Source organism: Petromyzon marinus, chromosome 1 (genome assembly GCF_048934315.1).
Source record: "Petromyzon marinus isolate PM22_M1 ecotype Great Lakes invasive population chromosome 1, UKy_Petmar_22M1.pri1.0, whole genome shotgun sequence".
In the NCBI taxonomy this organism is placed as follows: domain Eukaryota; kingdom Metazoa; phylum Chordata; class Hyperoartia; order Petromyzontiformes; family Petromyzontidae; genus Petromyzon; species Petromyzon marinus.
This window is the reverse complement of record NC_133667.1, coordinates 20631857-20648558: the sequence shown is the minus strand read 5'-3', so window position 1 is coordinate 20648558 and position 16702 is coordinate 20631857. Positions and strand designations below refer to the sequence as shown.

General features: G+C 38.8%; 1 protein-coding gene across 4 annotated transcripts in view; it reads left to right on the top strand.

The window, feature by feature from the left end:
• The window catches only part of LOC116951546 (GON-4-like protein), a 63928-nt gene that overhangs the window by 27955 nt on the left and 19271 nt on the right, over positions 1-16702 (top strand). For all 4 annotated transcript variants that reach the window (XM_032970285.2, XM_032970372.2, XM_076065388.1 and 1 more), the window contains exons 14-20: positions 1982-2186; positions 3241-3382; positions 6434-6584; positions 7550-7666; positions 9451-9903; positions 10163-10780; positions 11926-12069. In XM_032970285.2, coding sequence (XP_032826176.2) covers positions 1982-2186; positions 3241-3382; positions 6434-6584; positions 7550-7666; positions 9451-9903; positions 10163-10780; positions 11926-12069 — 1830 coding nt within the window. The remainder of the gene's footprint in view (positions 1-1981; positions 2187-3240; positions 3383-6433; positions 6585-7549; positions 7667-9450; positions 9904-10162; positions 10781-11925; positions 12070-16702) is intronic.

Sequence of the window (16702 nt, the reverse complement as noted above, 5' to 3'; positions counted from 1 at the left end):
AAAAATGGCAAAATATTCCTGAAAAAAAGCACCGTACACCAACGCTGTGTGCAAAAAATCCCAGTGGGATGCAAGTCAAACAACAACAACATATTCTTGGTTCTTTCGTTAAAGTCACGTAGAAGGGAAACACTAAAATAAAAATATATATAAAACAATATTTTATTGTTTCCCTTCTCGTGACTTTACCGAAAGAACCAAGAATATGAATCCCTGCAGTCACGAAAGCTTTAAATCAAAACAACAACAACCACAAGAAAACTTAGATTAAGGCCATCAGTCTAACTCCGTACTACAACAAAACAAACATGTCCAAACCAAAAAAACGTTTTCGAAATCACCAAAAAATAAAGCCATAATTGCAATGTAACAGTGATCATAGGGACTGGGACCGAATTTTTACAATAAACTACATAAATAACATGTAACACCAAATCCTAGAGCCATAGCTGGCTGCATGAGTTACTCCACAACAACAGAAGCATCAGTCGGAGTATCAAATTTTTCAATGCACCTTTAAGATCAGCACGCTAAATAAAAATACAGATAATATTTTGCAGCGCCAATGAATAGCAGTGGAAGCTAGGGGTGTACAACTCCTCTAGAGCAGTTTTGAGAGAAGATCTCATTGGTAGCGATTCAAGTTGCAGTTTATTGGCAATAGTATTCCAGACTCTGGGGGCATCAATAGCAAAGGCCCTTCCTCCAGTTTTTGTACGGCAATAGGGAATGTGAAGCTGGTAAATGAGCGAAGACCTAGGGTCAAATTTGTTCTTTGAAACAGAGAGGAGGTGCAGCAGGTAGTCTGCGGATTTTTTTGTAAGTACATCGAACATTAAGAGATGTTGAGTTTGACCCAATGTAGAGATCACAGTGGTGAGTCCTATATGGGCAGTTCAATGTAAATCTTAAGGCCGAGTGATAGATAGAATCAAGCTTCTTCAGTACAGTACTTGGGGCTGATTTATACACGATGTCACAGTAGTCAAGTAGAGGCAGTATGGTAGCTTTTATCAATTCCAAACGGAACATTGGGGGGAAGCAGTGCTTGTGTCGATACAGAAAACCAATTTTTATTTTTGTTTTTCTACCAATATAATCAGTGTGATCTTCAAAATTCAGTTTTGAATCCAGGATGACCCCAAGATACTTATAGATCTTGACTTGCTCTATTTTATAATTATTTAAGGAATGTAATTGGGGAAAAATAACTTCCTGCTTTAATCCTGGTGAGAAGCATAGCACCTTGGTTTTGGAGGTATTCAGGACTAGTTTAAGAGCAACTAGCTGATGTAGTTTGTACAATATACAGTAGAACAGTACTGTATATACAGACTTACGCTAGCGTCACCACTCGGCAGCATCCTGAAGCTCCCATGAACAGATATATGCCAGATGGCTGTCGGGATTTTTCCAGATACATGAGGGAATATTTGTTTTGCCGTCTATGACAGATGCCGGTTAATAGATCTCTCCGGATGGAAATGTGCCTGTTGAGCGTGTTTGTAGCCTAATGAAATATCCATGTGCCTGAATATGATTTGGCATCTTCAGAGTTACTTGTTTAATTGTGCAAGAAAAATACACTAATAAAAAAAAAGTTGTTTAAATACTTTTAAGATGAGTATCCTTCACCTTTACACAGCTTTGAATAAACATCCTATATACAAGACATTTTTCCTTAAATTTCCATATTGTACTTTGTTATAACCTGTTGACCTGCCCATACTAGACGTGTATGAAAAAGAGCTTCATAGCTCATCAGATTCCTCCAATCTAAATAAAGATTCTGATTCTGTTAGGCTACGGTGCTGAGGCATGGCAGAATGTGCTATGTAAGGAACTAACTGCCTTAAGTCTCCACAAAATGAACCTCTTGTTCTGCCAATATGGTGTGGATTAACAGTTGAGCACCCTTCATGAATGTTAGCCCTGAGATTGTCTTTTAAAATGTAAACTGGTTTCTGTCTGTTTCATACAGCAAGAACTTTACATTCTTGGGGAGATGTCGCAGACAAAATACCGGGATGTCAACTCGGCCTTCCGTTCCTCTTTCATTCCATGCAACCTGATGGAGTCCTTGTGTATTGTTGATGACTTTGACAAGAGTGAAAAAACCAAGTCAATAAAAAATAATTCCAAAAAAGATAAAAAATTAAAGTCCAGTGAAAAAGGATCGATTAAAGGTGAGCTACTATTACAAAATGTTTTTAAGGTTATAATTTCGCAGTTAAATTCGAATTCGACAGACTTAAACGCGGCATCTGTAATCGCACAAATGACATAATTTTTGAAATTATTTCATGAAATGTACTTGCATATTTCGAACCTCCGATTGGCTCTACGATGCGAAAGTTCTACATACATACTCTTTGTTTCTTTCGGTAAAGTCACGTAGGTAGAAAATAAAATAAATCACGACGTTTCGGGCGCAACACAAGCGTCCGTCATCACGTGGGAAAGCTGAGGCAGATTGTTTTATGGATGCTTGTGTTTGATGGACGCTTGTGTCTTTAAACAGTCTGCCTCAACAGCAGACCATGCTTTCCCACCTGATGATGGATGCTTGTGTTGCGCCCGAAACGTCGTGATTTAATTTATTTTCTACCTACGTGACTTTACCGAAAGAACCAAAGAGTATGGATTCCTGCAGTCACGAAAGCTTAAAATCAAGATTCTACATACAGTTTGCAGTTAATGTATATTCCGTTAAGTGGTTTTCTACAAAAGCACTGTCATGGTAAGCCCATTTCAATGAACTTCACACTAGGAAATGTCTCTTCTATGTTAATTGTACACACTTTTGGTTGTCTTCATGCTACTTCTGGGAGCAGATTATTTTGGTTAATTCCTGAAAAGTTAATTTGAACTGTGAATACACGTAAATGTTTTGATTGTATTGTGGACCAAAAAAATACATTCATAATGAATAAGCAAAATTAATGTTTGGCATACAAAAGGCACAATTTAACATGTAAAATTAGCTAGAATTATTTCAAATTAGATTTATGTGGTTTCATGAATTTTTCATAATATATTAATATCTATTTCTTTGATTTTTCTGTGGAGTACATTCAATGTCAGTCACTTGGCATTTTTCTCTCATCAGTACAGATCATTTACTGCTTGAATATGAAAGGTTAAGTAGACTATTCTATATTTGCTGGTTTAAAGGTAGGTCCGAGCAGAACTCCACAAAATGTATGAAAGTTATGCAACCTCCACTGTGTTATTTAACAGGAAGCAAACTTCAATGTCCTGCCAAGCTGGCTTGTATTATAATGAAGAGCCAGGTGTTCATGTATCGGGAGCTTCTGCCCTGCTGCATGCTACATCCTCCACAACCCAAAGAGAAGATTTTTTTCACGAATGGAGAAGACAAGTAAGCCTTTCTGTTACATTTCTATCTCGAGACTCTCAACTAAGAACATGAAATTTCCGCAACAAATGTCATATACATGTCTCGCTCAGGGGGTGGATCGGAAGGTAGCGTCAGCGCTCAATCACAGGCAAGCTCTTCCAGCACATGAATGCTATTATTTTTCGTGGAGGTGAAGTTGGCTGGACTTTATTATACAAGGCAATTAATATGAACTGACCTACTGATTAACTCAAGTGATAAAGCTGGTGGTATTATGCTGATTGCCTAGGCTTTTGAGGTCCTCACAACTGTGATGCCTTATGGCAATTACCTTATTCTTTGAATTATGAGACGCTCCAGGAAGTACAGTGAGGGAAAAAAGTATTTGATCCCCTGCTGATTTTGTACGTTTGCCCACTGACAAAGAAATGATCAGTCTATAATTTTAATAGGTTTATTTGAACAGTGTGAGACAGAATAACAACAACAAAATCCAGAAAAACGCATGTCAAAAATGTTATAAATTGATTTGCATTTTAATGAGGGAAATAAGTATTTGACCCCCTCTCAATCAGAAAGATTTCTGTCTCCCAAATGTCTTTTATACAGGTAACGAGCTGAGATTAGGAGCACACTCTTAAAGGAAGTGCTCCTCATCTCAGCTTGTTACCTGTATAAAAGACACCTGTCCACAGAAGCAATCAATCAGATTCCAAACTCTCCACCATGGCCAAGACCAAAGAGCTCTCCAAGGATGTCAGGGACAAGATTGTAGACCTACACAAGGCTGGAATGGGCTACAAGACCATTGCCTAGCAGCTTGGTGAGAAGGTGACAACAGTTGGTGCGATGATTCGCAAATGGAAGAAACACAAAAGAACTGTCAATCTCCCTCGGTCTGGGGCTCCATGCAAGATTTCACCTCGTGGAGTTGCAATGATCATGAGAACGGTGAGAAATCAGCCCAGAACTACACGGGAGGATCTTGTCAATGATCTCAAGGCAGCTGGGACCATAGTCACCAAGAAAACAATTGGTTACACACTACGCCGTGAAGGACTGAAATCCTGCAGCGCCCGCAAGGTCCCCCTGCTCAAGAATGCACATATACATGCCCGTCTGAAGTTTGCCAATGAACATCTGAATAATTCAGAGGACAACTGGGTGAAAGTGTTGTGGTCAGATGAGACCAAAATGGAGCTCTTTGGCATTAACTCAACTCAACTCGCCGTGTTTGGAGGCGGAGGAATGCTGCCCTTGACCCCAAGAACACCATCCCCACCGTCAAACATGGAGGTGGAAACATGCTTTGGGGGTGTTTTTCTGCTAAGGGGACAGGAAAACTTCACTGCATTAAAGGGACGATGGACAGGGCCATGTACCGTCAAATCTTGGGTGAGAACCTCCTTCCCTCAGCCAGGGCATTGAAAATGGGTCGTGGATGGGTATTCCAGCATGGCAATGACCCAAAATACACGGCCAAGGCAACAAAGGAGTGGCTCAAGAAGAAGCACATTAAGGTCCTGGAGTGGCCTAGCGTGTCTTCAGACCTTAATCCCATAGAAAATATATGGAGGGAGCTGAAGGTTCGAGTTGCCAAACGTCAGCCTCGAAACTTGGAGAAGATCTGCAAAGAGGAGTGGGACAAAATCCCTCCTGAGATGTGTGCAAACCTGGTGGCCAACTACAAGAAACGTCTGACCTCTGTGATTGCCAACAAGGGTTTTGCCACCAAGTACTAAGTCATGTTTTGCAGAGGGGTCAAAAACTTATTTCCCTCATTAAAATTCAAATCAATTAATAACATTTTTGACATGCGTTTTTCCAGAGGTTTTTATTGTTATTCTGTCTCTCACTGTTCAAATAAACCTGCCATGAAAATTATAGACTGATCATTTCTTTGTCAGTGGGCAAACGTACAAAATCAGCAGGGGATCAAATACTTTTTCTCCTTACTGTAAGTCACACCACACACTTGTGCCCGGTGTCAATTAAATTATACAAATCCAGTCACACCAACCAGATCTTCAGAATGACCCCCAACGTTTGTGAAAAAAACACGGGGAAAATATCATCTTATCCTGAGAATGGTAGTTTGATCAGTTTGGTTCTTTATAGTTGATTTAATTTGTATTTTCTCGAAATATATAAGATTGAATATAAAGGCTGCACATATATAAACAAACATTTATTTTTCAATATATTTGTTTTTATTTTAAAGTAAAAACATGTTCCGTTAACAACATCTTAATCAGAAACTTTCAAAGCTCAGCAGCTGTGGTTGGTAACTACTGTGTTTTCATATAATTCAAAAAATGTGTTCGATAATTCTTACATTTTATATTATTTAACAACTAAAAAAGTAAAAACTATTCATATGGTATCTGAGTAATTACAGCATAATAGTTTTATGTTGCCGTAGTTATATCCTCCTCAGCCAGTCAGATCTAATCAGTATCAGAATCAGGTTTTATTTATCTTGTATAGGTTTATGTAGCACCCTTTCCCAAGGTGCTTTACAACAATTATACAATTGTACATAAAGATGATAGGAGTTGAAATAAAAGGTTATTAAAAGTAGTGGTGTAGTTATGGTGACAGAAGAACATGCAGAAGAGGTTTAGGAGGGGTTAGGGTGGGGCCTGGTCGTAGTTTGGGGGGTGGAGGCAGTGAGTAGCAAGTGAGCTTGGCTCAGGGAAGAGATGGGTTTTACAGGAAGAACGGATGCAGGTTAGTGAATATGATTTAATCGGACTGAATCTATTCACACTCAATCTGTGTACGTCTAATATTATTTAATGGAATGAATACTGGATTAATGTTTTTCAGGAATGCATTAAGACGTTTATTTTGTCAGCAGCATAGTGTCATCCAGTAGTATTTTAATTGTATTATATTACAAATAGTTATTTTATTTAGGTCACATGTTAAAGTACAATTCAATCTATGTTAACGTACAGTTACAGTTTTGACCTGCATAATACTGAAATGTCATAAGCCCTGAGTAAATTGTAACTCATAATAACAGATATATAATTTTAGTTTTTGCCTTTTCCCCCACATTTTCTTTAGTCTGTTGGTGTTGGGTCTCAAGCACTTTGAAAAAACATCCTGGCAAAAGACGCTCATCAGCCAGTACCTAATGCCTCCAAAATCTATGCAACAGATTTCCTTCAGGATTAAGAACTTGATGGCAGCACGCAGTAGCAACAATGTTGTAAAGGTAACGGTGGGGAAACTATAGTTTAAGCAACATTGTTCAGCAAAATCATTTTAAAAAACATGTATTCTTGATTTTTTCATATGGATCAGGCTTATTCTATTTCAGTTTTACATTTTGCAGATATGTCTATTTTGAATGCATAACTCCAAATTAAATTTGAGTAACTGTTTGATGGTGGTGCTTGTGGTGGTGCTGCTTCAGGATGCTTGGATTTAAAATTGGTTTGACTTAAAATATAGTCTCCTGTTCCTCCCAAGCAAAGTTGAATGACATGAAACAAGGGGCACTTCCCTGCATCTGCAGGATGGTCCTGACATGGGAGGAGCCTTAATGTTTACCTCATTTTATTATATGGAAGGTGAACAGGGGAAGATAAGACAAACGGGCTGCAGTCAATCACTCGACAAAATAGTGTTGCAGAATAGAGCATTTGCTGACCCACATGATTTGGTTATGAATGAATGTGTTGAGTTTTCTTTTTTACTGATCCAACTCATCTGTTGTTGGAGTTCATTAAGAACAAGCCATGTCCAGATGATAAATAAAAATGAAGAATTACATTTCTTTTTAAAATTTGACATTGAGCATTAATGTTAATATGTTGCCTTAATTCAGTACCACGGTATTGTGCCACTGACCCTAAATATTATTGTACACTACTGGACCATATAGGGTCACAGTTTGCAAATGAAATGTATTTCCTTGCCATTATCCAATTGTTTGTGGATCCTTGAGAATCTTTATTTGGTGCATCCTTAAAAACAATGTATTTTGTGTTTTCGGCACACTGTCATGATGATATAGGCATGTGAAAGAATAAGGGAAGTCAATTGCAGCTTTGCTTTTTGCTTTGGTTAAATGAATGAATGCACATTATTGTCACCGCAGCTTGGTACACCAGATAATTAAACACTGGTCGCAGGTTACCTGCGCAGTGAATGTTTATTTTATTTTGTACATTGCAGACATACAAAAAGACTGGAGTAGTACCCGTGATGCCCAAGCCGTGTGTGGACGTGCTTCCTGAAGAAGCAGTTGCACCGATTGACAGAGATCCTCGAGACATTCCTCAGTGGCTCAGGGTAAGGATAAGTAGCCACGGCACGTGCACTGGTGTTATTCACTCATGAGTGACTCCAGACTATCATATTGTGATGTATGAAGTGGAATAAAAACATATTTCTATGTATACGCATGTATTTAATTATCATTTTACTATTTTGTTTATCATTAACTGCGAATGTGAAGAAAATGTATTTTTTGTATAACTGTTGGCTTATTTCGAAAAAAAATGCTAACTGGTATTCAACATGTTTAAGATAAGACTAGTGGTTTTATATGGCTGGTATTATTTTATGCGGAATCAACAATGACATTTACTTCCAATTACAATCATGTTTAATTTGTTTCCTCTGCTTCTTGATAAATAATAGTGCCTTTTACAGGAATATTGAGTAAATGGCAAACTTAATGTATATTACCAATGAAAGCGTCATTGAACCTCAACGACAAAACAAGTCGATGTGCAGGAGAGAACTTAAGCATGCTTAGAGAAAACCTCTCAAATCTGTACACATCGGTTGACAATCTGTTTGTTGTACTGTCATGTACTGTCGACTTTTTATACCTGCACATTGGAGACCATTGGCACGTAATTTGCGTTATCCATCAATTACATTTGCCAAAGTAGTATATTTGTGAACTCCCATGACCATTTACCTTATTTTAGATTCATAAACCTACCGCTAACATATGATGAAAGTTGTGGTCCTATTGACAAATGCAGTTTTAAAGGATGTAGAATCCTTAACACTGCATGACATAAATTGTGTGCATTAGTGAGGTGCAATGGGTATTGTGGTATAATTTTGCTAAATTATGATTATACATGAGAATTGGCGAATATTTAAATTAAACGATTGCTTACAATGAACATAATTTCCTTTTTCTAAAGCAAAGTACAAACTGAAAGTGTTTTAAAAGATTGATAGTCGATCGGTAGTCGTTCTCTAACGGCATGTAGTGTCACCCATGGCAACATGGAGGAGTAGTTGTAAGTGAGATGGTTAAAGTGGACGTGTTGTTTTTCAGAGAGCTGTTATTAAATTTCTAGTGATGAAAGAAGGTTCTTCTGGCAGATGTGTTGCTGTGTATATATATGGGGCACCTGCATGCTGTGTAAAAGCAATGTCAGGAAGTAGACTTAAGGTTCCAGAAAGACAATATATACATTTCCTAATAGGCCTATGAGTGGATGAGTGGCTGACCAAAAATGCCCACAGCTCCAATAAATGCGTAGAGAGCAGAGGGAATTGTTCAGGCTGATGGATGAGTCAGCATTGGGGACATAGTTCATTCCAGATTGCTGGTCATATTGTGCAGGAAATATCTGACTTTCAATATCTTAAGATGTTACCACAATGAGTACTCAAAATGTTGACATGCTGAGCTATCTGCATATGTCAACATGTACAATATAGCATTTGTTTTTTTGCATAGTATCGTAATGGGAGACATCCTATTTTATGATTGTGACCTATAGTCCAACTGGCAAAGCATTGATTTTCATAATCATAATACCACTTTAGCTTAAGTAGAGAAAATGCAAGCCTGTGAGTTCTGCCAGTGAGGTTCTGGGTTGTGATATACCAAAATAGTGTTCTAGTCTATTGCTGATATAAAATTAGCATCATGCAATGGTATGCTGGGGATTACAGAGAGAAGTGACAGTACCATGGCTGAGTGAGGCTCTGTCAGGCACATGTCTACTGCTAGCACATTGCAAATAATGAGACTTTCATGAATACTTTTGGTACATCTCATAATAATGACTACATAATAACAAATGCCTTTTTACTTTTCTTAGAAATGTATTAGTGTTGTGAAATCACAACAAAATATAAAAGAAAGCGTCACTCCGCAATCGCCTCCAACGGCCCTTCCTGATGTAAACGAACAACTGCATGAAAATGAAACCGCGATGCCACAGTCACCTCCCAAGGTCACTGTCACTGAAGAAGACCCGCAATCAACCAAAGAAAGCAAACGTGTTGAAGACAGCAAAAGTCCACAGGGTGAAATGTTACAGAGTTCCATGCAAAGTGTCACCGTTATGGAAAATGACTTATTGGGCTGCTTCAACGTTGCGGGTGATGAAGGAGACCTAAAAGTCAATGCAACTGACAAAACGAGATCAGATTGTGAAGGAGGAGCACAGGTGGATGAGCAAGAAGAAGAAGAGCTCACACAGGAGGAGGAGGAGGAAGATGATTCTTCATCAGAGTCTGGAGATTCTGCACTCTCTGTCCCAGAACTACAGGTAACCCCCCCCCACCGGTTTTACAATTATTCATTCAAATGTTTGATCTACGTATATATCATATAGTGTGTTTAGAAATTGTATTATTTTAGTTGTCAAAGGTTTATCTATGTTTAAGCAGCATAATAATATTTGAGACTGTACTGTTACATTAATTGTGTGCAAATATCACTTTCATAAAATAATTACCAATGCTTGCCCGTAACAGTTGATATGAACAGTAAAAATACAAAGTTGTTATACTTCTCTTCTGCCTTAGGAAACTATTGATAAGTTGTCTTGGTTAGCTTCAGACACAAGGGCAAATAATCCAGGTGGTGATTCTGAAGATGATATAATATCTCAAGAGGAGACCTCTGAGCAAGATGAGGAAGAAGAAGAGACAACAGAACCTGCTCACAATGAGCAGGAAAATAAATGGAACCCTGTCATCCCTGCATTTTCCAGTAGTCCACCAGCTCCTGTCGAAGAAAGTGTCATCAGCAATGTTGAAATTGAGAGACAGCTGGATGTGGCTCCTAAGAAAAAAGTTGCAATCAAAGTCAAGCCTAAACGAACCAGGTATAGAGCATGTATGGATACATCAAAAATGTTGCTTTTACTAGGTGATGATATTTTGGAAACGGATCCACAACGTGATAAAAAGGATTTGATATTTGCTCAGGCATACTTGAATAAAGTGAAAGAGACCCTTCAACACACCCCTGGAAAGTATGAAGAGTTTTTGAAGATCTTACATAACTTTGAGATGAACCATGCTCATCGGTCAGTTGTGGACATGTATGAAGAGCTACACAATGCATTTAAAGAATGGCCTGAGCTCTTAAAAGAGTTTGCTGTGTTTCTATTGCCTGATCAAGCACTGGAGTGTGGACTGGTAAGTTATTTAATTATTGCTGCAAAGTAATATCACATCTCATTCATTAAACATATATGGTACCATTACTAGATAGATGTAGATACCATATTTGATATTGTATTTTTATGCAACATCACCCTGTCATTCTGTGGAAATTAAAATTTAAATACACGATAGTATGGCACGTTAACACTTCGCCTAGACTCATTCATTGCATCTGATACGAGTCGCGCGGCTTATGGGATTTTGTCATAGAAAACAAACCTGGTCCTTCCTGAACCATGTTGGCCTGGCTCAGCATGGCCCCAGCCTGGCTTGGTTGTATTTGGAAATGTCATATAAGACAAACATTCTGCCCTCTATCGTCTCTGAAGAGGGACCATCACTCTAACTTTTATTTTAAGACGGTATTAAAGACATCTTCTTGGTTCTTTCGGTAAAGTCACGTAGAAGGAAAACAATAAAATAATAAAAATATAAAAGAATAAAATTCTCACGATGTTTCGACTGCAACACAAGCAATCATCATCAGGTGTGAAAACCACAACAAGAAAATTTTAAAAAAGTGGCGGTTTTTTAACGTGAGCACCACGGAGAGCGATTTGACAGTTTGTTCAGATGGACGAGTCCATCTATGTTCGGAAAAGAGGAGGGGGGAGACGAAAAATATGGATGCGGTCTGAAAGCCACCTTAAGCGTGATCAATCAATTAAGACCCGAAATGGTTTATCAAATCCTTCCAATGATTGCTAAGCCAGAATCCATCTTCTCGGTTTAAATTGTCTCTGTGTTTGTATATGTGGATAGCCTCATGAACGAATCTCTCATGGTAGCCAGATGGCTTGCAAAGAAAAAAAAAACCCCGCCACTTTTTTCAAATTTTCTTGTTGTGGTTTTCACACCTGATGATGATTGCTTGTGTTGCAGTCGAAACGTCATGAGAATTTTATTGTTTTATATTTGTATTATTTTATTGTTTCCCTTCTACGTGACTTTACTGAAAGAACCAAGAATATGAATCCCTGCAGTCACGAAAGCTTTAAATCAAAAGTATTAAAGACATCGGTGTTGTCAGTCTTTGGTTTAGACTTATAATAACAACATCATTCTTTGATGTTACATTTATTTTTACAATATTAGAGCTAACAGTGCTTTTTTATCAGTTTGAGGAACAGCAAGATTTTGAGAAAGGCAGAACGTTTCTGCGGCAACTGGAGATATGTTTTGGTGAAAATCCATCTTATTATCAGAAGATCGTCAAGGCTCTACAAAGTTGCGTGAAGTTTACCAACGAAGAAGTAAATGAGGTACATATGTATCACTTGTGCTCTGCATTACACATGATGTATCTATGTAAACTGATTGAGATTTCACACAATTGCTCTATAGGCATAATTGGTCTATTGCATACAATTGTCCATGCTGTGCTATCTGTATGGAGTTTAGTTTTACAATCTCTAAAGAGATTGAATGGTAATTAAATGGTAAAATGGTAAAACAACAAGGCAGTCTTCCATTAGACATTTATTGAAATAGCTGTACTACCCGGCTTCGCCCAGGACTTGGATCCACCACGCCTGTCTCCACAGTGGCGATGTTCACACCACAATAGTTACTCGTTTGAGGCTGAGTAGAACTAGGGGAGGCCCAGGACCGCTTCAAATAATCGTCACCGGTGGTGGCCCTGAGCGGGAATCGAACTCCGGTCGCCGGGTTCGTAGCGTAGCACGCGAATCACTACACAGTCCCCCCCCACACACAGGATAAAGACAATCCCCCGTGTAGCATGTAGGGAGCAAGTGCTGTTAGCGAGCACCTATGAAGGCCGGCACGGCACATGAGGGGGTGGGTGACAGCAGCACGCCCGGCCGCCTTTGTTTCCCCAGTGGCAATGTCCACACGCCACAGCAGTTACTCGTTTGAGGCTGAGTCGACCTAGGAGAGGCCCAGAAGCAGTTGAAATAATCGTCACCATTGGTGGCCATGGGCAGGAATCGACTCGGCTCGCCGGGTTCGTAGCGCGGCGTGCTAACCACTACACTACAATGCGTTACGCTTCCACACGCGCGGATCACATGACAGATTTGACGTCACAGCTCACTTGCCGTGCAAAAAATATATGCATTATTGAGCTCCCCCCCCCCCCCCCAAAAAAAAAAGTGTATTTTTTTTATTTTTGCATGGTGTACAGTCTGGAAAGTACACACATGGCAAATTTCCAGTTTGTTGCATGTCGGGAAATACGCTAAACGTTTTGAACAGACACACATATTCACAACTTTGCCTCTTATATATATGGAGATAAGCAATATTAAAAGCTGTCTGTGATCAGTTCTTATAAAATGATTGCGTTCATCTTTAATATCATGTATCATTGTCTAAGTCCATGAATAGAAACAAAATGCAAAAGATTGAATTTCCTATTTTTAAATATGGGGTTATTTTTCACTCATGTGATGCATAGAACAAGATGCATATAATAAGAGAAAGCCATACCATTTGGCACATGGTATGGTTTCTCTGACTATTATATGTAACTAGCCTTTTGCACATCCAAGGATGGGTGTATTGCAGTAAATCTGAAACTTGCAAGCGAAAATCAGACCGCGACGTGATATTCATTGCATCCATTTGTGTGCAATTTGTAAGGGTGCGGTGACACAGACCTATTTCATTTTAAGGTTATAATCCCTTGATCATCATGACGTCCTTTTTACTTTGATGTCTCAATAGCATTACGGAAATCGCATGACGTGAGGGTTCTGCCTTTGTAGTGAGGGTTGTAAGTTGACGCCGAGGAGGGGGGAGGAGGCGCCTCGGCCCCCCATGTGGAGTGCCGTCAGCCGCTAATTATTATGAATGGGGGGGGGGGGGGGTGTCCATTTGGAGGACGTCACCTTATAATGATTATTAATGAGGGGGGCTGTTCGATGGTGAGTGATGTCACCTGCTCATGATTATTAATGGGGGGGGGGGGGAGGGTGTGATCCCTGACATGCAATTCCCCGGCGTCTACAAACTAAGCTGTGTCTGCGGCAGTAGTTACATTGGGGAAATTAAGCGACATGTCTCGGACCGTGTTCGTGAACATAAGGCAGATCTGAAACACGGTAGGACCAATACCTCGGCCGTGGCTGATCATTGTTTTAATGCGGTGGGCTCCCACAAAATTGATTTCTCTAAGACGAAGGTACTTTACAAACCCACTGGCTATCAACAAAGATTCGTTCATGAAGCCAACTTCAATCGAGAAGATGGGTAGAAGATGGGTATTAACTGAGAAATCATTGGAAGGACGTTATCAACCAGTTAAAGTAATAACTGGCTGTGATGTTCCCATCCTACCACCTTCCGACGTTAGTTGTTGTTTTCGGCTCTCTGATTTTACATTAACAGGTCAAATTTCCCACACTAACACAGCTACCGAGCTCGACGTTGCAGCTCTGCGACCTTCTATGAACATGCTCATCTCTGATTTAAAGCTTTCGTGACTGCAGTAATTCATATTCTTAGTTCTTTCGGGTAAAGTCGCGTTGAAGGGAAACAAAAAAATAATAAAATATATATAAAACAATAAAAAAAAATCTCACGACGTTTGTGTTATGGTCGAAACGTCGTGAGAATTTTTATTGTTTTATATATATATTTTATTATTTTATTGTTTCCCTTCAACGTGACTTTACCGAAAGAACTAAGAATACGCTCATCTCTCACATTAACATCGCCACCTCTGTGTGCTCGTCGTGGAGGTCGCCCTCTGATTTCACATTAACATGCTAATTTCTCACATTAACATCACTAGCCCCGCCTACTCCGTTTATGGCCCTTGGGCTACACCCACTTTCGACCTTTAAAACAGTCTGCCTCAGCAGCTTTCCCCCTATTTTTTTTCCTCCTGATGACAATCGCTTGTGTTGTGATCGAAACGTCGTAGTTTTTTTGTAATTTTTTTTGTTATTTTTTTTACCTATCTACATGACTTTACCGAACGACCCATAGAATATGAATTCCTGCAGTCACAAAAGCTTTAAATCAAGGACGTAACCTGTTCATGATTATTAATGAGGGGGTCTGGTCGATGTGGAGTGATGTCACGAGCATTAAGGACATTCCTGGGTGATTATAGTAGGTATTCTTGCGGATAATATGATTATATGTAATTTTCAGTGGAGTGTTCTACCTCATGGCACTTGTGGTCACTACAAACAAAGTAAAAAAAACACATTTGTCAGTATTATTAGTTCAGTTTGTTACGTTTATTACATGCATGATTTCATTTAGCCAGTTGCTCGGCTGTTTTACAAGGGAGATCCGTGGTACATGATCATAGGGAGCAACAAAAACACAAACTCACGATTGCAGAGAACGAGTACAGGGTCCTTAAGGAGGTTTGCACTACTAACAATTAAATATGATGGTTGTAAAAGAAACACACGATATTAAATAAATGTCCAAGTTAGCTCTGTGTTTTAGCCGTGTAGGGAAATAAATAGGGGAAGTGAAAGGAGGGAACACAGCTGTAGTTGAGCGGCAAGAGTATTCCAGAAACGTCGAGCAGCAACGCGGAAATATTTTTAAACAAAGTTTTAGCACATGGAATAAGCAGGCACGTCTAATCTTATGGGAGGGAGTGGTCCTATAGCTAATAGGTAGATTTGTTGAAGAAGACCTTAAGGATGAAGACAGTCCAGTGATGGTCTCAAAAGAGATTCAGGGGAAAACAGATTTAAATATTGGATCTCCACACATTCATCTCTGCATACAAAGCTAGCAGGTAAATATAAGTGCTGTGCAGTGATTCATTCATGGACATATAAGACGCCCGCCATGTATCATACCACTTTCATCGTCGTGACCATTAACATAAGTGGCTTAAAGGGGTATTTGAAGCTGCTATTATGGGAAGCAATGTTGAAAGTGCAATCTACAGCTCATGATGGTGAAGTAACTTGTCCTTGAGTACAGAATTAATAAGGCACGTTTTACCGTGAACCGTTTTTTCAACATGAAGCCTTCCGCTCCTTTATTAAATAAGTATACTCTTGAGTTTTTAGATTTAACATGAACTATTACGCCACTCCATTTCTAAAACACTTATTCACGAATACATATGTAAATAGCATGTGTCATGGTCTTTATAAGTGCTATTGTAAACGTGCTCTAATATTTTAATGTAATTAAAAATTCTGAATGCACCACCTACAATTTGGTGCAGTGAAGTATTATCCTATTTTATTCAGATGTTATGACTAATAATATTTTCAAGTCAGTCTTTCTGCAGGTAGACTAATACATTTCTTCTTTTATGTTAAATAATGATTGTTTTGAATGCAGCACCAACTTGATGGTTGGACTATATTTAAAATCACAATTCGGAACCCATTTTTATGTAAAGGGAGTCGTCGCATTTGCGTTCCTGAAAACTGCGACTTTAAGCGAACGACGTTTCGTGAACCTATTTTCCCCACGAGAAATAAAGTAAAGTCGGAGGTTATGTTCCATAGTACTTTTTTACCAGACAAAAACACAGTTACAAGTTGAACTATAGCATAAAAGAAATGCATATGAAAGAAATATAAATTCTAATAAAGAAATACACAGTTTAATAAGATAACACTCACCAATTATCCTGAGTTACTCTCCCATCTATCACAATGTGAAGCTGAGCTGCCCATTATTTGTGTTAACTTGAATTGCATTTGACATATTTCTTTGGTTGTTTACATATGAGTACAATAGTCACCTGAAAACCCTGTTTCGTGTTTCCATAACCTAATGCTTCTATGATCAGTCTAAAGGTAACACTGGTCTACAATTTTTTAGATGTCGTCTGCTTCAGAGATGAAATGTGCTGTTTATTGTAGATTTTGATGTGCTGAATTCAAATATGACAATTAAAACAACTGATTGGCTACTGTTCCCAAGATATTAACGTTTTTG